The 25,091-nt window shown below is 36.4% G+C and overlaps 2 protein-coding genes and 1 long non-coding RNA gene across 3 annotated transcripts in view; 1 reads left to right on the top strand and 2 right to left on the bottom strand.

Moving 5' to 3' along the window:
* LOC126980138 (bumetanide-sensitive sodium-(potassium)-chloride cotransporter) overlaps positions 1-2,173 on the top strand; it is a 104,005-nt gene extending 101,832 nt beyond the window's left edge. Inside the window, exon 20 of the mRNA XM_050829713.1 lies at positions 292-2,173. Coding sequence (XP_050685670.1) covers positions 292-405 — 114 coding nt within the window. The 3' untranslated portion in view covers positions 406-2,173. The remainder of the gene's footprint in view (positions 1-291) is intronic.
* Positions 2,174-3,590: 1,417 nt separating this feature from the next.
* LOC126980163 (uncharacterized) lies at positions 3,591-12,277 on the bottom strand. The gene is made up of 6 exons (XR_007732962.1): positions 12,173-12,277; positions 10,413-10,546; positions 8,921-9,078; positions 6,623-6,775; positions 5,892-6,009; positions 3,591-3,731 (listed from the first exon to the last, which is right to left on the bottom strand). It is a non-coding gene; the product is annotated as an uncharacterized LOC126980163 (long non-coding RNA).
* Positions 12,278-14,698: 2,421 nt separating this feature from the next.
* On the bottom strand, positions 14,699-23,414 carry LOC126980162 (glia maturation factor beta). The gene is made up of 4 exons (XM_050829755.1): positions 23,200-23,414; positions 20,493-20,602; positions 19,569-19,656; positions 14,699-17,225 (listed from the first exon to the last, which is right to left on the bottom strand). The coding sequence occupies exons 1-4, from the start codon at positions 23,305-23,307 to the stop codon at positions 17,106-17,108; spliced, it is 426 nt and encodes a 141-aa protein (XP_050685712.1). The 5' UTR covers positions 23,308-23,414; the 3' UTR covers positions 14,699-17,105.
* Between the last annotated feature and the right edge of the window lie 1,677 nt (positions 23,415-25,091).

Raw genomic sequence — 25,091 nt, 5'->3', positions numbered from 1 at the left:
AGATTTTTAATATATCCAGCCAACTTGAAAAATTGTGGAGGTTCTCCATTCATGTGAAATTTAATGTTTGATATCGCAGAATTCCATTTTTTACGATCAATTTGGATAAGGGCTCAATTTAAAGGGTATATATACTTCCACATTGTTCTCATTATACCACAATTAGATCTGATTGTGAATCTACTAGGAATCGAAAGAACTCCTCAAATTTATGCAAATACATATTATTCTTAGATGAAGTGAAACTAATTTAAAATGGCAAATTTATGAATATTGCTACTGTTATTTCAGGGCTCGGTGTCAGCACCGCTCTATATGTCGTGGTTGGAGATGATGAGCCGAGATCTACCGCCCATGCTCTTCGTGCGAGGGAACCACACTTCTGTACTTACCTTCTACTCATAGTTTTTAATACTTACAATATTTATACTCATTGCATTATTGACACAACAAATGCATCTGAGTACTTATAATATGTCACTTTCAGTCTTTCGCTTATACAGATTCGCAGTGTGAGAATTAATATTCAGTGGAACATGTCAAATTTGTATAAATGGACTTTCTTCTCGGTCAATACGCCTTGACAGAGTGGTCGTGATTGTCGAGAAGTTTTAATAAGGGCAGATGTAATGGGCCTCACAATTTCTCGCCATATCTCTCTGTTTGAGGGCATTCCAGTCCAGTCATACATGGGGCCGCCCACAGCAGATTTGATCTAATCAGTCCATCGTATTCTTCTACCCTGGACGACACAGGACTAAATTAAATGTCTAGAAACTGTTAAAAACTTAGAAACTCCTAATACAACCCACCGCCCAGAACTCAAATTTGAGATTAAATATTTGGATATTTAAGGTTGATAATTGGCACCCTGGTTTTAGTTATATATTTAATTAAGGAATTGAACGCGACTGTTATATCACTGGTATATAAACCATAAGAGCGCTATGATGTTTTCATCTACTGTCACTAGATGGCGCTCAAACAACAATCGGTGTGAGATCGTCTATAATATATTCTATGTACGTTATTATATTCTAAGTCTATTTAATATGATTAATATCAATAAATAATACGTAAAATAACAGTTAATGTCGCTTATAGCAAAAGATTTATTTTAACGGCCTTACAAATAAACTTGGTATAAAGTTATAACAGATTATAAACAAAGAAAATGCAAAATATTTACATTATCGTTGACAACATTGTCAATACAATGTTAATTCTGAAGTTTTTCTAATGACAAGCTGCTTTGCAAATAAACGCGGGAAACGTTATACGTCCGAACAAACCATTCGTAAGCTAAATGTCTATTTGTATACATTTTACATATTCTTGGTTTATGCTTAGTTATAACTTTACGCCAATTTTATTTGTAAGGCCGTTAATCTTTAATGTCGTTTTATTCATTCTGTATTTTAACCAACCATATTTAAGTTATTGTTTCGCTAAATACGTTATGCAACTATTTATTTTATCACTAATCTTAATTATAATAATTTAACAGTAATTAAGTATTTTAAGTTAACTAATATACTAGTAATGACGGCATTTTATAGAAGTAGGTTTATAAGTAATAATATAGAGATTCGTAGTTGCTGATTATTATTTTAACTATACTTAAATAAATACTGACAGGTTTGTTAAATGATGACAGAAAATCTGGAGTTTTGGTAGTTCATGTAGAGAATATAAAAGTTAATTAACTTGAAAACTTGTTTTTAATCTATGGTTATTCTGACTATTGAATATAAACAGAGCCTAATTTGCATCATATTGATTGTAATTTTTTAAGTGATCTTTTTAGACTCTAAAGAAATCCAAACTTGTGTTATTGTTATTATGTGCTGTAAAGCAAAAAAAAATGTGTTAATATTTATCGGTAGGAGTAATATTTGTAAAGTACATATTTTATGTTTATATAAAATGATATTTTGCTTTCAACTCTAACATCTGAAATAATTTTTGTTATTAATTTACTTCTGGCAATGTTTTATGCTGTGTTAATTTATTAATTTAATTTAGGTATTTTGTTTAACTTTTAATTTGAAATTTTATTTATGATAATATCCCACGTATTAATTTTGGAACAAAATTTTATGAACAAGTTTATAAACTAGTTATGTTAAGACATTATATTATTTTACTGTAGCAATAAAGGAGTTTATATTTTGATGTTGTATTATTTTCTATACCTTTTAAGGTATTTTAATACCCTTTTTTGTCATAATATTGTCCATTTTGTTAAATACAATCTTCTATATAAGTCTTCATAGACATAACATAATAATAATAATATTGACACACTTTTACACAAATTATCTTGGCCCAAATTAGGCATAGCCTGTGCGGTTGCAAAGCAACGATATATTTAATACGATATACTTACTTAAACATACATAAATACATATAAACATCCATAACTCGGAAACAAACATCCATATTCATCATTTAAATGCTTGCACCTACCGGGATTCGAACCCGGAAAAAAACAAAATAATCGAGTTTGTCTATGCCCATAATTGTTTGTTGGCGTCTGGCAATTGATAACTTTGTCTGTCACATAGACATTTTTTTTTTGGTTCTGTTCGTCCATCTGGACAGGACTTGTCACATAGACAATTAAATATGTTTGAACTGATCTGTACATCGTACATACATCCTTTTTGTACCATTTTTTAAGATAATATGTAGAATATGTTTTATGTAATATTTATATAATGTTTTTTTGATGTAAGTAGTTAGGTTAAAAAAATATGCTTAGTATGATTGAAAACAACTATAGGACTGTTGAAAATTTATTGAAGTGGGCGTTACTTTGCGGAAATCCATAATTATACAAATGATTCGAGTATTCTTTAGTTTATTGACGGAATTAACACATTAACGCAAATCTCAAATCATTTGTATTACTATAGTATTGTTGCAATAGCCTCAGTTCTCAACAATCATGGAACCCCGTGGACCACCAGCTCCTGGCATATCTGGATTGTTGGACGGGTGGATTATCAGTTAGCTATTAGTACTAACTAATCAGAAGAAAGTATTTAGTAAATTTTAGAATTACATACTGAGCTGCCAAATTAAATCAATGAATTTTAATAAAAGAGGCTGTCAGCTAACCGGCTGACTGTCAGTTGAATAAAATAAACTAAAACGTCCAATATAATAATATATTTTCGGTTAGTTCTATGAATTTTAATGTTTCTTCATTTTACCACTCTGTAGACATTCTTTCGTACTCGCGCTATGTAAAAAAAACATACCGACGAATTGAGAACCTCCGCCTTTTTTGAAGTCGGTTAATAAAAGGAAAACAAAACAACGCCGCTACGGCGACGATGCGAAGTACGTACGGCTTCGCTCTGCCCTCCAGTGAATGAATGACCGGTGATCGTGTGGGTACGCGAATTCCCTTTGATTTGTGCCCGAAAAACCGACAAGTGACGAGCGACTAGAAGCGAAAAAGCCCTCCACACGATCGAGCTCGCGTGTAATCGCCGATAGAGGCGCCATTTAAGCTACGTTTTTATTTGTAACACGACTAGCCTTTACTAGAAATTGACGGAAACAGAATAAATTTGAACAAAAATAACATACAATTTGTATTTCAAATATAAATATGTGTTGTTTTAATGGTTTTTGTATCCCCGGTGACCGCGCGCGTTGCGCACATCTGGTGTGCTCGCCTCGTCGTCGCCGCTTTGTTCGATGACCGTTCGCGTTGACACCTGCGGACACCACAGAGTACAGACATACATATGGGCGCAGTAGCACGCAATACATGAAAATATACTGTTCTCCGTCTCAGGGTTCCGGGCGCAGTACGATAAACATATGTAATCGATTCGCCGCGTGGCGACGCTTCGACGTACATACCGTTAGTTGTCAAACTTCAAAGCATTGATAATTTCAACAGTTCAAGTTTCAACAGCGGAAAAATGTTTACTAAAATTTCTAGTACAATTAAAATTTAAAGATGGAAGAGAATCACTTTGAAAATAGAACAGACCCCGGGGTATATAAGCCGCAGGAAGCGTGGCCTACGGCAGTTCTAGTTCAGACTCGAAAGTGAAAGGGAAAAGATGAAGAAGTAGTGAAGAGTATGAATACTGGAAAGTGATTTAGTGAGGAGAAGATAGAAGAGAACGAGTGTTCGGTGCGTTGTGATCTGGTGAAGGCGCCGCCATCTGAAGAGGAACAGCGGCAGATAGGCGAACTGCAAGTACGTGGAAGTGAACGAAAATTAAGGCTCGTTCCTTTAAGCTGTATATTAATTGCCAATCCCTGACCCACTCTCGTGACAATATTTGAATATTATTGTCACCAGTCACGGCCTCTGTGATTATTAAATAGTCAGATTTCTGCTTCTTAAATAAATTGCACCAGGTCATAAATCGCCTATTACTTAAACTCTGAACATTCTGCTATTATTCTAAACAAATCTGAACATATACACATATAAACATATACAGCGATAGCACTAGCTTCTGCTACTGTTATATCTTATTGTGTTGTGCTTCTGCACCACCTATCATCAACATTAAGAATACTAACTGAGAAAAATATCAAAATATGATCACACTCAATGATAAAATATCTAACGAAATACAAGATGATATAGAAGGACAAATCAAACAAGCCTACATCCCATTCCAAAGCGGGAACTTCAATAGAGCATGTACATGTACAACTTGAATATTTTTAGGCGAGATATATAAGTAAGGTAGTTTTTTGTCATGTCCAGTGGAATAAAATTGTGTGAACCGTCTTTGGATACTTTCTAAAAAATTGTGTATTTGGTAACTGGGGTTCCAAATTATCGTCCCATACTCGAGTTTACATCGTAAAGGCGAATGATATGTTTTTAGTTTTAAGGTTTTTTAACGGTTTTTCATTTCTGTATTCAGAATGCTTCTTATAAGAAGCCAAGCATTATACGCGCCGATCTACTGATATAGTTGATGGTAATCCCTAGATCACGTACAGATTCCAGTTACTGTAAAGGACAGTTAATTTTATATTTGCTTTCTATATATTGCGTTTACGTGTAAAACTATTACAATAACATTTGGTGGGATTAAGGTCCGTGCTATTTAATTGACACCAATCAGTAATCCTATCAATATCAACAGTTATAATTAAGTATACAATTGGAAATATCGTTGATAAAAATATTAAATAAAAGTGGTCCTTGAATAGATGCCTGAGGGACGCCTGACGAAGCGCAATATAAATGGGATGAATCGCCCTTAATTCCTACTTATGAGCATCTATTAACTAAGTATGAAGAGAATCATGAGAAGAGCGGTCCACCGAAACCAAAGGAAGAAAGTTTTGCGATCAGCAATTTGTGATTGACTTTGTCGAATGCTTTCGAGAAGTCTGTGTAAATTGCATCCACCTGTAGGCGGGCTTCGACAAATTAGTTATGGTAGAGCGAGCACCTACGAAAACATGTTGAACTTCTGAAATTGCGCGAAGAACGTGGCGATCTGACCCTTAATCCAGTTATTTAACGAGAGCCTTTTGAAATGATGGTCGAGATTATTATTATTACTATTACCGCAGGTTAGCCTGGGTTTTGCCAGAGTCTGTAAAGCCTGGCCGACTTTTGACCTTTTGACGCGCGGTTATAGAATAACCGACGTCAATATGATGCGGGTATACTTTCGTATTTTTACGTAACGTCCGGTAGTTTTACGTAATCAATACTCAAATAAAAAATCCTAATCTAGTAATAATAAGGTTGCAATAATAAAGATTTCTTTTAAAAATGTATTATGAGTAATTGAAAATAAAAATTGCAGGGCCATTGAAACAAAAAACATATTGTTATTAAAAATGACTAATTCTCATAAAAATTGTTTTAAGACATGTTCTTTTCATACCTGATGATGATTATGATCATGGAAAGAAGTCTTTGCGTTATCTCCAACAAAAGGGTTAAGAGTTGACAGCGATTTACCAGACGGCTCCATCGATTTGATTAAGCCGTGTATTGCGTACCTAGAATATAAGTTTTCATATAGATATACAAGGAATTATCTATTCCTATAATTTACAACACGTCATTCATAGTGTCACCCTTCCTCAAAAAATCTTGTTTTTCCTGTTCGGTACAAGGGAGATAATTATTTTCTTTATTCAAAACGCGTGTTTCACGACTATTAGTTTTCTTACAACTCAATTAATATATTACATACATTGAAATAATTGATTCAGTGGCCACCGACTGCGAACAAGGTTTAGATGGAGTGAGCACGAGGGAGAGGTTATATATATATAGTTATATATAGTCAGTGTATACAACCCGCCCTTTCGAAGAATCCAATGAGAGAGTTGGCTCAATTTAGAACAAGACAGGGTCCGAATTATCAATTACAATTATTCAATATTCTTTCAATGAATGCCGTTCATGAACAAGGCCGAATATCGGTTCACTTACTAAACATACCCGCTATCATGACAAGTCATCGCATGGATACTTTTTTAATGAAATATGGCAAACGCCCAAACTCTCTCGTAATATCCATATTGCATCGGCCTGTAAACAAGCTTTAGCTGAAAATCGCCTAATGCAAGATATGTTGGTTCACTAATAGTCCCCTCCACTACTCACCCGGCGTACTCGAAGCCCAAGTCCATCATGTGGTTCCTCTTCTCCGGCGTCAGCAGGGAGCTCAGCTTGCCGTAGGTCTGCAGCCGCTCTACGGCGCTCATGTTGTGTGTGTGTTGCCGGACGACAGGCTGGCGGTGAGGACCCACCAGCGACCTGTGAGCGCACAAAACTAGTAAACAAAAAAGTAAAAAAACCACAAATTACAGTCAAACAAAGGAATCCTTCGATACAACTCGATAGGGCTCAAATGGCTTTTCTTCAAGCAGCCATATAATATTTCAATTAGCAAATTTTTCACGTCAAATCAAAAGGTGTGAGTCTCAAATCCATCAACATTAGTTTCGCGTATTCCAGCAACTTAATAATTAAGTTTGCTTCATTGCATTACTTAGATCAGGCTACCTTTTAATTTGTGGAGCTCCAAAAGCTTCGAAATAAAAGTTGCCTGTTTTTTATCCAAGAATTTTGGTTTTCATTCTATATTTTATAGTTAAACATGTTTCTGGCTTGGTTGTAACCAGCTTTATAGGTCTTCGTAATTTTCCCTTTGATATTTACTTTGGAAGTAGACTACTTACAAAGGTTACGTCCATTATCAAGTTCGCTTCACCTCTTACGTTGTAAAAATGTTGCGTGACTCCTATTATAGAAAACTACGTCCAGTCCTTTCTAGACCTTTCGAGGAATATCTGCCCCCTTTATTTTATGGTCCCGCTACGCCATTCAGTTGCCCAAGCATTAAAATCCCACAAGACTGTAGTATTTTGTATCTTCCATAAGGTTATCTACCTACTAATGCAACGAAGACCTCTAATGAAAGACACAGCGGTGCAGAACAACTACAAAGATGTATCCCCTCAACCTTCGATCTTGCAAAGCAGTTGGCTGGTTAGCGAGATTTTGGAAAGGCTACTACCTAGACCGTTGGAGTTTTGATATGAGATAACATCAATCTGGGATTCTTATGCTATTTGTGCGTTCGCGTATGTGTGTGCATTAGATTAGAAAATTCTATTAGGCTGATTATATCAGTCCCTAAGTAGGTACTTGTATTAACAATACCACCGATGGGAAGATTCTTTACATCAGGATGATGAGGATCGGCTATTTTATGGGGCAATTATTATTATTATTATACTCTTTATTATAATTTTATCTTATTTCCCACATTTATATATATAACATATTTATAAAAAAAAAACATATAACAAATATAAATATAAAAAATAGAGTCCCGCCGGCGTTGGTTCACGACCATTCCCCCGGTGGTTAGGGCAACAGACTGAACTTCCGCACGATGCGTGCCGTTCCCAAAACAGCTGCTTTCTGTAACTGAGCCTTAATCCAGTTATTAAGGGAGAGCCTCTTGAAATTATGGACGAAGCTCTGCTATAAGACCGTTTACGGAAACGACTATTGGGACAATTATTGTTGAATCAACATCCCAAATGTCAGTGACCGCGTTTGCTAGGTCTAGGTACTTCGACAATTTGTCTATTTCCGCTTTCACAAGGTTATCATCACACGGAACGATGATATCAACAATAAACGCCTGACCGATCTACCAACACAATCAGGCTTATTATCAGTGATAGTTCTGTCCGTGATAATAGATCGGTCCCAGTAGAGCTTGGCACGGTTGTTTTCCCGAACTGGCTCCGGAGTTTACTTATTATTATTATGATTTGGGGATTAAAATGCACTTAAATCCTAGGATCTATTGCTATTATTCCCTGCTTGCGCTAGCGCGCCTACTCTCAACTCAAAAGTTAAGAAGGGACGCTAGCAGCGTTATTCCATACAAACGTATTCCAATTTTTCATTTTGTTTTTTTCAATCAACTAACGACATAAGAAAATATGACTCTTCAAACATCGTAGAAAATGCCATTTTTATACCGCCCTATTCAGACGAATACGTAAGGAAGAGTATCGAGGCTACGAGGAAATGTGTTACTGTGCCGAGATTTAAATTATATCCTCGAGATCTTTTAATTTTATGGGGCAAAACAGCGACTGTTGTGTCGCAATGCTGAAGTAGTAAGAAAGCAGTATTTCTGTTTCAGCTTCGAGGACGTGTAGCCAGGATCGTTGGCTCCTGAGACCGTACGTGACACATCAAGAGTATTTTTATTCAACATTTACCTACGTCCTGTTATTCGGATCTTCAACATGAACCTTCTATCAAACATATTGAATACAGAAATAACAGAGGCAGAAGTGATTCCTTACCCGCAAGCCCGTTTATAATTCTGTTTCATAGAATAATGCTCGGATATTATGTAAAATAGGTACTTACGTGTAAGTGACACCCTCGGTTCGTAACTTCGCCCCGGCAGACGGTGCCTCAGTAATGTTGCCGGTGACCACCGTGAACACTTTTTCCTTCAGTTTGTTGTTGAAGTAGTATCTGTTCTGGATCTCGTTGATGAGCATGTGGTCGTACAATGCCGCGATCTGCGAATGGAAATTATGTATTTGGAAAATATAATCATAATAACTATGCACAGAAATTAAATTAAAATTCAGTTTTATGACATTATTTGTGTATACAAATCGTTGATTTGTTGTTTGAAAAAGAATGGGGAATTCCCTTGCTACGTCCAATAAGTGCAATTCAGATCGGACAGCACTAATTACCTACAGTTATATACACATTAGTTGCCTCTCTTTCAATCGTGTAACTCTTACCTCTTCTAACGACATTAGGGTTGTCTTCTTTATAAATAATAATTTATTCTGAATAATATTTAGGTACCAGTTAGGTATGTGCCTATACTCTATTTTTTATCAAATGACATTTCAAATGTTATAAATAAACTACAACAACAATAAACCTAGCCTAGATCTTACTCGTAGTAGTATTATTATGTATATCGTGGCAAAGAATGTATTATAAAATCGTGGTAGTTAAAGTACGTCAGAAGGTAGGGTAGGGCCAGAACTTATAACGAAACAGCTGATCGTCAACTTCAAACATCAGAAATTCATTTAACTCTAATCAAATCGTAATGGTCCTACTATGTTCCTAACCTAAATAGGTATTATAGGTATATTTTTAAATAATTGGTCGGATCAGTTTTTACCAGTGGGAGGCTCCTTTGCACAGGAAGCCGGCGAGACTATGGGTACCACAAAAGCGCCTATTGCCGTGAAGCAGTAATGTGTAAACATTACTGTGTTTCGGTAGGAAGGGCGCCGTGGCTAGTGAAATTACTGGGCAAATTAGACTTAACATCTTATGTCTCAAGGTGACAAGCGTAATTGTAGTGCCGCTCAGAATTTTTGGGTTTCTCAAGAATCCTGAGCGGCACTGCATTGTAATGGGTGGGTGTATCAATTACCATCAGCTGAACGTCCTGCTGGTCTCGTCCCTTATTTTCATAAAAAATCAGTGAAGTAGATGGTGAACAAAGCTCGCGTGCGTCACTACTTGCTCGTAAGTCCCCGCTGGCGTGTAGGTACTTCCCTTTTCGATACCCACACTGTTTTAGACCGCACTTGACAATCACTGTTTCTGTTAGTATTGTGTTCCGTTGTTAGTGTGTTCGTGTTAGTTGTGTGTGTGTGTGTGTGTTTAAGACCAACCAGATCCCTCTGTCAAGAGCTCGCTCCTTATTTTAAAACAAGCTGAGTTTCTTGCCGTTTCTTATGAACAAAATCAGCTTTAGGAGTCGGTCTTAGTGTGGCGATAAATATAAAAAATAAATAAACTTGGCGATATAAAAACCATTTAAAAAAATGTTAACGCAGCTCTGTGGACTTCTCACCGAGATAGACACGTCACTCACCTCCTGATGCAGGATCGTGACGTAATCGGGAGTCCGCCGGAACTTGTCCAACACGGATCTGACGTCATGGCCGTACATCTTCTTGGACTCCTCCTCCAGGTCGTATCTGCGCGGCTCGGACACGCTCACCATGGCTGTCTCGGGACAATAATGTCAGTGCTGTAGGTCAGGTTTTATTGCTCCTTTTTTGTAGTGGACCCTCAGATCTGTCATATCTACAATCTACATACATATATAATGAAAATGGTCTTTATTTGAAGCTCAATCACGCCTAAACCACTGATCGTATCGACATGAAACTACCACCATTCGATGCGAAATTTATCCTAGATGGATCATACATATTTTTCGAATTCCAGCATTCCTTCCTTTTAAAATTCGCCCAGCGAAGCAGGCGGGAACGGCTAGTTTTAATATATAATAAATTTGGCATTATTCATATGAGCTTTTAACGCCGAACAGAACATTGGAATCGGATCTCTACTGCCAACAACTAGTAAGGTGAAGCATTATGCAAGAAATTAAGAGAATGTTCCGGAACTGACCAATTAAAAAGGATAGCGTCTTTTATCGATGACAACCACACATATCTTTAGCCACTCAGAAATAGGGAGATGTAGGCAGTATCTGGTTAACATCATGATACGACCAAACTACTTGTCATTTTTATATGATTACACCCATTAAAATTTGACCAGCTATGGGGTTATGTCACCGATCCCAAAAATAACAATAATTGTAACTACATTATATTGTCGAAATAATTTGATTAAATTTTATGTACCAAGTGTAATATTTTCCATTTCAATTTACATAGGAGAATTGTAAAACTGTGTAGATTATTAAGTTCTAGAATTATTTTCTTACTTTTTAGTGCATATTAACTATTATTAATGTCTTGGAATACTTTTTTTTAAGTCAGTTGTTTTTTTTAAAATTTTAAATATTATACCTAGAAAGTATCCATTAGCCATTTTCTTTTAGTCTCAATTAAAACAATTCCGATAAAAATGTTTATATTGGGTAGGTACATACACACAAACCCTCCTTGTGATAATTTGTAATGTTTTTAAGGTGATAACCCTCACTTCTAGGATTAATACACAAATAAAATTTATATATTCCTTGCGAGTGCTCTTCCAACTGAGCTAACCGTTCCAGTGACGAACGTTAAAAATCTTGTATGCTTTGCTCAACTCTCAGGTTGTGGCTTCATCTACAGGATCTACTTTACAGTTGACAAACTGCTCAACCCCAATATTTGCATATTAGGTGACTGACTTGAGATGTCGCTCTTGTAGATCTAAACAATTTGTTATGTTTTTAAAAGTAATAACCCTCACTTCTAGGATTAATACATAAATAAAATTTTGATGAACGATACGGGACTCGAACCCACGACCTCTCGCGTTCCGTTCGAGTGCTCTTCCAACTTAGCTAACCGTTCGAGTGACGTACGGTCATAAAATCTTGTATGCTTTGATCAACTCTCAGGTTGTGGCTTCATCTACAGGATCTAGTTTACAGTTGACTGCTCAACCCCAATATGCATATTAGGTGATTGACTTGAGATGTCGCTATTGTAGATCTAAACAATTTGTTATGTTTTTAAAGTGATAACCCTCACTTCTAGGATTAATATTCTAATTGTGATAATAGGTTAACAATTGGACTCATGTGGCTTATCAACTGGGATATTTGAGCTAACAGTGACTTGTTGAACTTGTTAGTTTTACATATTTTATTAAAACAACACAAACCTCCAATAAACACAGTAACATACGCTGCTATCATTTGCCTGCAACACGGTAACTGAACGAAGTATAATAAAATGTTATTTATGTTTTATATTGATTGAACAGCGAAACGCAATTTCCAGAAAGTTGCAACAGATGAAACGAAGTTAACGTTGACGTATTGAGAGCACAGAATATAATATAATATTGACACACTTTTTACACAAATTATCTTGCCCCAAGTTAAACATATTATAGCCTGTGTTATGGGTTACAAGACAATGATATATTTAATACAATATACTTACTTTAACATACATAAATACATTTAAACATCCATGACTTGGAAACAAACATCCATATTCATCATATAAATGCTTGCACCTACCGGGATTCGAACCCTGGACCTCTAGCTTAGTAGGATCGCTAACCACTCGGCTATACAGTTCGTCAATAAAGGTGAGAAAATAATATTATGCATACGAGAGTGTTGGGAAAGGTCGGTCTAGGTTCATATTCATGTAACTGACACACTCTTACACTTAATATAATCTTGCCCTAACTAGATGGGTGCGGGACAATGATTTATTTTATACAATATACTTACTTAAACATACATAAATACATATAAACATCCATAATTCGGAAACACACACACTCTAGCTCAGTAGGCAGGGTCACTAACCAGTAGGCTATAGGGGTCGTCATAGGTTCAAATTATATTCAAAGTCAAATTCAAATACACTTTATTCAAACATTCCTAAACTAAGCGCTGCTGAATCGTCGCTACAAATATTTCTATTAAATTTCTGAATTTACCATAACTCAACGGCCACTCTTCAATCAAATAGAGTATTTTACCATGGCTATAATAGGTGTACATAACAAATTAGTCTGTAAGGTGCATCCAATATATGAGTCGTGTTTAAATAAAATAAATTATTTCATGAAAAGTAATAAAGAATTAAATGTATAAATATAAATTATCGTATATTAGATGCATCAACCTTTAGAGCTTGAACTCATTGATTGAGTAAGGATTTTTTTTATGGAAAAGGATCACAAACAAGCGTACGGGTCACCTGGTCTTAAGTGATCACCGCCGCCCTCATTCTCTTGCAACACCAGAGGAATCACAGGAGCGTTGCCGGCCTTTAAGGAACGATGCTTCGTGAACATGATGGTCGTGATTACTGTCACAATTAGTAATTGCATCCAACAAATACAATGATTCATTAACTATAACAGGTCGACCTGGCACCACAAGCAGCACTCGTGACGCAGACGTGTTGACGCATGGACCAGCCATCGTTCCCTTCGTACATATTTGAACATTATTATATTATCCTCGCGGCACATACTATTGCAGATGGCGGAGCATTATAATAAACAATTTATGTTGCGGATTACGATATTACTTATTTATTCACTTGAACAATAATACACTGACTTATTAGACTACTGAATGACTACTATTCCAGAAGACTTCGTTTCTCGTATTCTACGATAAGGTGTACGGATAACAGTACAGTTCAGAACAGTATGAATGTTCAGGTCGCGAAATCTAGTGCACAGTTCTTATTATATAAGTACTAACTGACCCGACAGACGTTTTGTAGAAAATAAAAAAAAATACTGTTTTATAGGAATTTGCCAATAATATTTCAAAACATCAAGAATTACTTCGTAAAAAAATGCTCCCTGTTGTTATAATGAAATTGTTTCACAGTGGAACTATCAAACCGTGCGTCACTAAATTCTCTCATAAAAAATATGTTCATACAAAACAAATATTGAAAATAAAAATAATTATGGGTCCCAAATCGAAATAAAAACTATCCTATCTCTTAAGTTAGACTAAACTGCACTCCATGAAGTAATCCCCATTAAAATCTGTTCAGGAGTCCATCGCGGACAAACAACGTGACACGTAATTTATATATATTAAGAAGATATATATGGCGATGTCAAAACGCAATTTTGATTAAAAAATTTAAGTTATACTCTTTCTTAGCTTTGAAACGCTATTTAGAAAAAAATAAAATGCTGCAGTTAGTGCAATTATTGTTAAGTAGCTGACCCGACAGACGTTAACGTTCTGTTCATAATAAAAAAAATCTGGTGGGTGGATTATCGTAAAGTCTCTACGCCTTATGGTTCCAGAGATATCGTGATGAGTGACTATATACGTGGAAATCTCTTATATATATACAGGATGTCCCAAAGTTCAGGGGATCACATTTTGAGCATTCAATTAATTTATTTACAAAAAAATAATTAATTGACTACTTTCTCATATGTACATATCATAAAAGTAGGGGTGTTTTTTTTACATTTCAGTCGGTTCGATTCCCAGACGAGGCTAGTATTTTTTAGAAAATCTTTGAATGCAGAATTACTAACTTTTAAAAATAACATAAAGTCTTCTTTCAGTAAAATAACCTATCTACGATATTTAAGGTACTTTCCCTTCACTTTACTTGTACTGTCCCATAGCTTTGGGACATCCTGTATATATATATGATGAGGCACAGAAATAAAACAACGAACTTACATTGAAGTAAATATATTGTTATAAAATAATTTCATCTTAATTTTTAAATAGAAGTATAAATGCATTATCACACTAAAATATTACTTGATAATAATTATGACAAATTTATATATTACATTCTCAATATACACATTCACAATAAAACAAATAACTCCATAATATTATGCGGTAACGTATGTTCCTACAGAGGGATCGATCAAAGGTGTTTGAAGTATCATTCCTTCACTCAAAGAGGGTCCATTCCATACATACTCTTAAGGCGAAGAGTAAGCAGAAAACACGCAAAACATGGTGTTTTTAGACAAGTTTTGTGGTGAAAGTATAGCATTTCGAGCTATGAACACTACTTAATCCTGTTACACATATCCTTAAGTCTTATTTGTAGGTTGCTAATGCTTGCTGTTGGTTATAGTTAACACTGCCGAGCCTTTTTGAACTACCACTTTTCTTTGAAGTTAAACAAGTTTTTTGGCATGGCGTGACGCATTTTTTGATACTTCTCTCAGAAAAGTTATTCTTATAGCTTGTACTTTTTTTGTGTAGGTTCATTTATTCAGATTAGTAGTGAATAACGAGGATTGTAAGCATATAAACTGTTTTCCACGCAAGAATTTTGAAAATATTGGCTTTGTTACATAGATGGCGGGCCGGCAGCCGTGAACTCATATCGCTCAAGGTCGCTGGCATTTAGAGTCGCCTTAACTCGACCCCCTCACGTCCAAACACTGAACTAAAACCCCCTCTTTCTGTTACACACTGTATAGAAGACTATTCATTAAAATAAATTAAAACACCTATTTGTAATTTCGTATGTTATTGGTACTTATTAAAATTTCGGACATATATGAATTTATGATAAATTTTTTGGAATGTTGATTTAAAAGACTGGCAATGAGTTACTTGCTATTTCTTCTCACTAAAGATAAACTTTTTACAAAGTTGTGCTAAATGTTAAGGTCTGAAAGGCGCCGTAGCTTGTGAAATTACTGGGCAAATGAGACTTAACATGTTATGTCTCAAAGTGACGAGCGCAATTGTAGTGCCGCTTAGAATTTTTGGGTTTTTCAATAATCAAGAGCGGCACTGCATGGTCAGGGCGTATCAATTACCATCAGCTAATATATAATAATAAATGTAATGGGATTACAACTGTGACAAGGTGATAAATACAAAATGTGTTATTATCATTATCATTGTTACATAAGTCATTAATAACAATATTAATAAGTTACGTGGCAGGACATCATCCTAATGACAGTAGACCACTGACCTGCATAAATACCAATGGATAGGCTGTTCCATATGTTTGACAGAAATTATTTAATGGCTTTTTGAAGCGCCACTCGCGAGCGTCCAGAGAACTAATTTTGACATATAATACAAATGGCTGCGAAGGAACGTTAAATACACTGAAGTATTTTTAGATTTTGAATTAATTTCGTTCGTTTTCCGTGTTATTTATTTTTTCCGTAATAAAGTACACAATTTTTTTTTGTAAATAGTTTCCCACGATCTATCGTTGTTTGCTGAGGCTGTCATCACACTAGTTTTAGTACCGCAGACTCTCACTACATGGCCAACAGCGCCAAAATGGCAAATATCAAACGGGCACAAAAGCACTTTGACAGCCGCCAGTCCAGTGGTATATAGTAGAGGTCAGTGCAGTAGACGCACGTACACAAAGGAACATCTATATAGCGTAATTAGAAGAACGCAAACCGAAATTTTTTTTATTTATTTATTTATCTATGGTGTATGTGGATGATGCAGCTACTGTACTCAATAACTTTTGTATACTACTATTTTGACTTACTCGTGACAAAGACAAAGACATTGACTATTTGACGTTTGAGTGTCTGTTGCATCATTTTACATTTTACATATTATATTGTAATTTGAAATGATTTGTAAACCGATCTACTTAAATGTAAATCTCGATATAAAAGAGTGGCAATGAGTTTCTTGCTACTTCTTCTCATTAGCTCAACCCTTTACGAAGTAGCGGTAGATTCACTAAGAATTTTTTTTTGACATTCATAAGTGTCATTTCCGTGACCTACTTGGTAATTGATTTGAAAACAAAGATTATGATAAGCTCACAATCAGCTAAGTTTTACGTAAGTAAAGTCTGCGTACGCGCTATAGATTTCAGCCTGACAAGTAACAAAGGATATTAAATTAATAAAATTCGGAAACAAAATTTTATGAACGATGCGGGACTCGAACCCACGACCTCTCGTCCGAGTGCTCTTCCAACTGAGCTAACCGTTCAAGTGACCATCATAAAATCTTGTATGCTTTGTTCAACACTCAGGTTGTGGCTTCATCTACATAGATATTATTTGAATAAAACTTCCCTAATCTTGATTTATAAACAGGTGTCGGGTGTTGGGAGTGGAGTGACTACCGTGTGAGCTTGTCGTGCAGCCAGTCGGTGGTAAGCTCGTCTATTTCCCGCACCTCCAGTAGGCGGGGTGCTCCCACTGCCGCGGCCAGGGCGCGCTGTGTGCCTGCGTACATAACCTGGACACAAACAATCCTACTAGTAATATTATAAATGTTAAAGTTTGTATGTCTGGATGTATGTTTGAACTTCTTTAACGCAAAAACTGCTGAATAGATTTTGATGAAACTTTACAATAATAGAGCTTACACACCAGAATAACAAATAGGCTATAATTTATAAAACTATAGTGTGAATTAAACAAAATATAAAAGAAATGCGATTGTTACTAATGAATACAAATAGCGCCATCTCTTATCGACTTAAAGGGATTATTTCGTTTGTATTTTTACCAACATAGTTTGTAGGAGCATATTGCAGTAGCTTCCTATAACTTTTACATTCCTTACCTATCCATCCCTTCAAACTATAGCGTTTATAATTCATTGAAAATTCTGTTACCAATAGAAAACTGCAATTTTTTGAGTATCATAGTTACCACTATGATGATTGATGAAGACTACCGTCTTTGACATTCAATAAATGATATAAAAAGTAGGATTTGAATAACAATATTTGAATTTGTATTTATATAAATATTAACCCGAAGAATGATAGACTTTTTCGTATTAGTCGGATTTGTTAAGTAAGCGGATAAAAAACGGTTGACCACTTAAAATAATTTATATGGCAAAACAACGTTTGCCATATAAGCTAGTTATCTATATATTGTTGACAGTGACAGGTGGACAGGGTGAAGACGTCTATAAATGCGACGTCTTTCTAGCGTCCTAGCGTCGACACTCAACCCGAATAAAAGCTCCGCAGTCCGTTTCGATCTAAAGAGCAGACGCTTCTGCCAGGATCGACCCATTCGTCTATTAGGCTCCCCTATCCCTTTCAGGTCCACAGCCAAGTACTTGGGTGTGACCCTCGACTCTCAGCTCACCTTCAAGCCTTACGGCCGGAAGGTGACCAGCATCGCCTGCTTCTAGCTGTACCGCCTAAACAGTATGTTAAGTAGGCACAGTAATTTTATTAGAAATAAGCGGACACTCTTCAAGGTTTGCATTCGATCGGTTATGACTTACGCCGCTCCAGTCTTCGCTCATGCGAAACTCAACATTATTGATAAACTCCAAACGGTCTAATCCATTTTCTGCCGTAAGGCTGTAAATGCTCACTGGTGCGTCGGAGACGCAGATCTTCACCGGGACTTAGAGCTCCCCACCATCCAACAACACTTTAAGCGCTTGTCTGAAACTTTCTTTCAGTCCCCAGACAATCACCCCAATGCCCTGATTAAGGAGGCAGCGGATTATACTGCCCCCCTCCTACACGTCACCAAGTCAGGAGGCCCAGAAACACCCTCACCGATCACCCTAACCAACTCTCGTCTGACCTGGATCGCCTCTTCGCCTCAGACTCATTTAGATTCTCTAGTTTGTGATCATCCTTCTGATGTCACTAGTCCCAATTAGATAGCACCTTCTGTGCTATATCCCAGCGGATACTCCATAGGGAGTGCCGCTTGCGCCTCTCTCTCCCCAAGAGGAGGTAGCCTTCGATGAAGGCTTAGAGGGCACTTGCCCAAAGCCAACCTCAGGTGGTGTTTAGTGGGTAGGCACTTAGGTTTTACGTGAGCCCCACATAACCAACGCAGACTTAGGCTGTGTTGGTATGCATGAGCATTCACCACAGGTTTTACGTGAGCCCCACATAACCAACGCAGACTTAGGCTGTGTTGGTATGCATGAGCATTCACCACAGGTTTTACGTGAGCCCCACATAACCAACGCAGACTTAGGCTGTGTTGGTATGCATGAGCATTCACCACCTCCCTCCCGTCGTTATCCCGGAGGGTAGCCCTTTCCCTATGTCTGGGCGCAAAAAATTAATCTAAAATGATTTGGTATGTTTTAGAAAATTTCAGAATGATCTAGAGATTTCTAAAACTATTTGGAAATGTAAGCATTTATTCTAATCAAATGATAATGTTTTAGAAAATATTGTAAATGTCAATGTATATGTTAACATTCTGTTACAACTTCATCTGTCTATTTATTGCCATTTATAAGACAGGTACAGTCCGCTGACAGACTTCCCCCCCAGTTCTCCTTCCAGTATGAAACCCTAGTGTTATTAGCCCGTTAATGGAATGTCTCGAAAGCGTCCTGTTTGGGGCACATTTTGACATTACACAACATTTATTTACACAAAGTTTTAACAAACACTAGTATTAGCTAGCGGTCTTTCCGGGACGATAAGACATTAAAAAAGCTCGCACACCTTTCTTAAAAGCCGGCAACGCTTCTGTGATTCCTCTGGTGTTGCAACAGAATGTGGGCGGCGGTGATCACTTAACACCAGGCGACCCGTACATATGTTTGTCCTCATCTTTCTTGAAAACACTGGCGAAATACCTGCAGCTCCATGTGTGCGTCTCGGGGCGTGTAGAATATGAAGCACATCGGGAACGATCTGCGCCCATCACTGTGTTCCAGCTTGTAGCTGAAACAACACAGGCTGTTACAACAGTGGCCTCACTCCTACCAACACTCCTTGTACACTACAGTGTAGTAGACTACTTCTTATTTAAACCTTCTTTGCAGAAGTTGCCTGCTGGTTTTTTATGAAAATAAGGTACGAGATGAGCAGGACATTCAGTTGATGGTAATTGATACGCCCTACAGTGCCGCTCAGAATTTTTGGAGTTTTTCAAGAATCCTGAGCGGCACTGCATTGTAATGGGCAGGGTGTATCCATCAGCTGAACGTCCTGCTCTTCACTTCCCTAATTTTGAGAAAAAAAAAGTCCATAGAACGCCTTGTCGTCCAGGGTAAAGTAGAGAGCATTCGACCGCGTAGAAGGTCACCTATACGATGGACTGATCAGTTGAAGTCTGTTATGGGCGGCCCCGTGCATCTCTAACAGAGAGAGATCTGACGCGTATTACATGTGCCCCTATTGAAACATCTTGACAATCAGGACCGCTTTCTCAAGAGCGTATAGAACAGGAACAAGTAGTCAGTGAAACTACTGGTGCTAATCAAACTTCACATCTTATGTCTCAAGGTGACAAGCAATTGCGATGCCCCACAGAATATTGGGTGGAATGAAGAATTCTGAGTCCATATAGGTATTGTTGTGGCAGGTATTGCTTACCACCAGTTGTAATTCTTTTTGTAACTCATAATTACTACCATCACTTCGGAAACAAAAAGCTGATTCCTAATCCATCACAAAATGACTAACTTGTAGCGCAACACAATGTATTTCAGCCTCACCACCCTGTGTGACCTGGAAACTGAAGACCATTTAGTTATATTCCTTTTCAGTTAGCTGACCTGTACACAATGAAACGAGGCTGGTGCGAAGGTAGGATGTCCTGCAACTGTTCCAGCTCGATGTCCTCGAGCTGCTCGTCCACTTCCAGAGCTTGCTTGTCGCGGTTAACCTGCGCACACACGGAACTAAGTTAAATGACAAAGTAAGACGAATTTGTTCTTCGATAAAAATAATGAACATGCAGTTTATCACAAGGCAAGTTACTCACCTGGTGCAAATTAAAGAGAAGGTTGGGCAGAAGGTTCAGCAGATTGGGATTTGAATTAAGATGTGTTCCTATTTTGCATCCTACCTTTCAGGCAGGTTTTGTTTCCTTTTGAATGATCCTAGAGACGGTGCCGTTGCAGTGGCAGATGTAATACTACAGGGCATGGATATTTTCACACGAAACACCGTAAAGTACCCACTGGTGGACACAGCCCTGGTTCGATATGTCAATAAATGCAGCAGCTGACTGAAGCTGGGTGGCTTATTTAAGCGGCAAATCACCCGTTAGATATCTAAGCACGTCGTAAAAATTGGTGAGTAGTTTTCGAAGTACCTGTCTGGAACATAAATTTTCTGAGCTTTACCAAAAGATGCTCTTCGTAACTTCACCCTGCCGTCCCTGTCGCAGCTTCAAATGTGGAATGACACCCTCACCCTCGTCCACATTGCATATGTAAAAGCCGATCTTTCGGATACTTTTGTCTCTAACTTGACTCCTAACTACAATACAGAAACTCCGCCGACAGGTTATTATGTAAGTCAAATCAAGATCACTTGATACATATCATTCATATCAGGTCAACATTTATTAATTGTTTTTACTAATGTGAAAAACTTTCTTTTCTTTTTAAGTTACCACCACTTCCGAAAAGGTTGAGCCCCAATGAGAAGAAGTAGCAAAAAACTCACTACCACTCACTCAAATAAACATTTATAACTTCATCCTTTTACAAATAATTTCAGTTACAATATTTGTTAAGTGGTGCAACAAAAAAAAATTATAACAAGAAACAAATGACTTCAAAAACACTATTGCAAGACAATAGATATAATATGCTCTAAAAAGTATAAAAATAATTGGGTATTATTATACAATCTAATTAATAAATCTATTTCTAGTAATGATTATTGTTATATTTGGAATCGGAGTCCTCCCGCTGCGACCCAACTCTAACCTCTCGCCTTCTCACGACTAATGCACATCTCACTTATAACTATGTATGTAGTAACAAACCTATCTTGGATGACACCAACTCCAAAAATTACAAAAATTGTTACTAGACTAATTAATTAGATTGTATAAAAATACCCAATTATTTTTATACTTTTTAATGCATATTATATCTATTGTTTTGGAATGGTGTTTTTGAAATTCCTTGTTTTTTGTTAATTTTTTTTTATTTATTTAATTTTTAGTGAATTTGATGTACACTAACTATCTCTATAAATATGTGTATATACTAAATTTTTCAATGCAGCAATGATTGTAAGCACTTTGCAATTTGATTACAGACAGTTAGAAATTCTGCCACAAATTGCACCCTAACTGTAAGTCATTAAGGAGTCTTGACCATAACTATGGTAGATAACTTAAATATCCTAATGGAATAAAAAAGATTCATAGATAAAAAGATTCAGCCTAGTATAGTTAATTTGCTCCTAAGAATTGAAAAGTTCTCTAATTTTTCATGGATTCCGTAAGCAGAAGCCAGCCAAACTCTCACCAAACTGTCTTTGAAGTATATCCTTTACAATAAAAAAAGAGTCATAGAAATTGGTTGGAACGATATTGAGTTAGTCATAAATTTATCATCCACATAATTGTATAGAATTTTTTAGACTTTTATGGTTTTCTCACGGAAAGCACCAGCTTTCAAATAAAAAAAGAATTATCAAAATCTGTTCACCCAGTCAAAAGTTTTGAGATAGCAAACATAAAAATAAAATAAAAACATACTGACAAATTGAGAACCTCCTCCTTTTTTAAAGTCTGTTCAAGATACTGGCATGTCAATAAAGTAATATAATTTTTTAAGGTTACTATATAATAAATGTCTTTCTTAATGATACCACAGATTGGGAATGGTTCAACCACCCTCAGGATATATAATACATTATATATTAAATTATCATAACAAAGAATAAATATTGTTACATTTTTGTCACAGTGATTTTGGAAACTCTATTTAATTATTTTTGTTTTTGATATTTGATATACTTAATAAGTTCAGTACTAACTCATGAAATGTAATTTGAAATTTTTTATTTGGTGCAAGCAATATATACTTAAATACTTTATATAGCATTTTGTAAAACATGGCAACATTGAATGGTATACTTTTATTGCAACATAAAACCTAACCAGCTCTTGCTTGCTTTTGGCAATTACCTTCTTGTCTTGCTTACTAGAGTTGTCTCATTCATTTTTAATACATTATGACAAATCAGAATTTTATCAATACAATTCAATTTTTAATTTAATAGTAGGTAGTAGGTAATAACAAAGAATATATTCAAACACCAAGAAATATAATATTATGTACCTAATAGTAATAGATTAATAAAAACTTTCCAAGAATCTTGCATAAAATTTCATCAAAGCCTTGGTCATAGAATGGGAATGAGTAAAGATATTTTGTAAGACGGATAATACTAAAGCAATGTCAATAAAATTGTGGAACGTATCATTAAGATATTTATCAAATATTATAAAAATACCTTTAGTATTAGAGCACTGTTCGAAGTGTGTTTTTGAAAACGAAACTTTTTGAGAACTTCCTTAACATCTTCCCCAATATCACAAACGTTCACATTTTGTGCAGACATTACACTATATTTAAATTACATAAACACTAATAAGTTATTACGATTATGTTAAATAAAAGCAAACACAAAGTAACTAATATTTTGATCGCTAAAACCAACACCATATAATTCCCTATATATTTTTTTTTTTGGAGTTTATGGCCTGGTTTCTAGACCTTTAGGCCAATCCCTATATATTATTGTACTCTTTGACCAACACTAGAGCAATCAGCAAAGGCCAAAGAATATATCAAATAGAATTTAAACACTATAATCAATTATCAAAGAATAATTTAATTTTTCACAATAACGACACTACAGTCTAGATCAAAGAGTATATATTATATGGCGGGACTGCCTAAATAAAAATTGAAATATAATTTAGTATGAAACGTGCAGTGAGATTTGTAATAGTATTTACACTATTGGCGACGAAGCCGATTAAAATCGATATCTTTTTTAAGTAGACATCCCTAGTATGTAATCCTTGCGTGTGCGTTCGTACCCTGGTCGGTTTTTGAATATTTGGTACTGCGGCTTATGTCCTGTCAAAAAATCTCTCATTAGAAAACTCTTATTCATAGGAGGTCATTAATTAATTTAGTAAATAATGATGAAATGATGACTATTATTTTTTTTATATTTGTCTTCACTTTACACAGGTTGTTTAAAAAATCCTGTAATATATCTTTATTTATTTATTTATGTTATTGGAGAATTTCCACCTGAATACTTTATAATAGATACATGATAAAATAACAGAAAGCCATTCACAGATTCTCACGAGTTGCAGTATCTTAAGGCGTATGTTGGTATTAAGTAGCGAGTATATACATATAAATATCGATTTTCAGGAAACAATAATGTGAAAAAAAAGAGAAATAATGTTCCCAATTATAAAAGTTTGGACACCTCTGCCTGCAGCCATTTTCATATTTCCCGCCCACACACCCATTTCATTCATGCTACCTGCGAAAAACGCGCGGATTGCGGGCGGGGGCCACAAATCACGAAAGTTTTGTGTTATTAAATACTTACTTCATTATTATATCCACTTGCTCAGAGTCTCTCAACCTTAGGTTCTGCTCGACGTGACCGCAATTGACTCCGATACATTTAGTGCAACATTTCACGATAGTTGTAATACCGTCGTGTTAGTCGTATCGAATACTGTTATGATCCGGGTTCTAATTTCCTCCTCAGTGTCACAACTTTTTTGAAACGCGTATTCTTTCACTTGTTCCTAATGGTTAAAAGTAGAGCGGCGTGAGGTTAGGAGACCCCGGCAGCCAGGCGACACCACCTCGCCGTATACCTGTTCTTGGAGACACTCTCGAATGGCGCTCGAAAATTTTTGCATAAACGCTGCCCGTAGTGTACTGTCGCACGTGGATAACGCGTCAAGTGCATAACTTTGTTCCTTAAGCTTTACGAGCTGCGGCGTATATACAATTATTGCGCCCTAGGCTTTCAGTGTTTCCGGGCGGACGGTACACTCGCACCCTTCTAAACCCGAATCGCGACTCATCGGAAAACATAATTTTATCCCATTGTTCCTGGGTCCATGTTCTGCGTTCTCTACACCATTCATTTCGACGAGCGGGATTCCCGTGACGTATTGGTGGGCACCTAATGGCGTCGAGCTCGTAGGCCGTACTCATGCAGTCGATTTCGCACAGTTTGGGGACTTACATCAACACCACTTGAATTTTATAGCCTCAAACTTCTCTCTCGAGCGGTTAACATCGGCTGGCGTCTTGCAGTCAGTTGTATGTACCGGTCTTGCCACCTTTTAGAGTGGTTGT

The sequence above is a fragment of the Leptidea sinapis genome, chromosome 5 (assembly GCF_905404315.1).
Source record: "Leptidea sinapis chromosome 5, ilLepSina1.1, whole genome shotgun sequence".
In the NCBI taxonomy this organism is placed as follows: Eukaryota; Metazoa; Arthropoda; class Insecta; order Lepidoptera; family Pieridae; genus Leptidea; species Leptidea sinapis.
This window is presented reverse-complemented; position numbering and strand designations above follow the sequence as displayed.

What these genes read in the sequence shown, in the direction of transcription:
- LOC126980162 (XM_050829755.1), bottom strand. Translation starts at nt 23,307, where the DNA reads ATGTCTGCACAAAATGTGAACGTTTGTGATATTGGGGAAGATGTTAAG. An exon ending in ACAGTGCTCTAATACTAAAG is followed by an intron (nt 20,603 to 23,199) that starts GTATTTTTATAA and finishes GTGTGTGCGCAG; the next exon opens with GTTAACCGCGACAAGCAAGC. An exon ending in CCTCGTTTCATTGTGTACAG is followed by an intron (nt 19,657 to 20,492) that starts GTCAGCTAACTG and finishes GTGTTGTTTCAG; the next exon opens with CTACAAGCTGGAACACAGTG.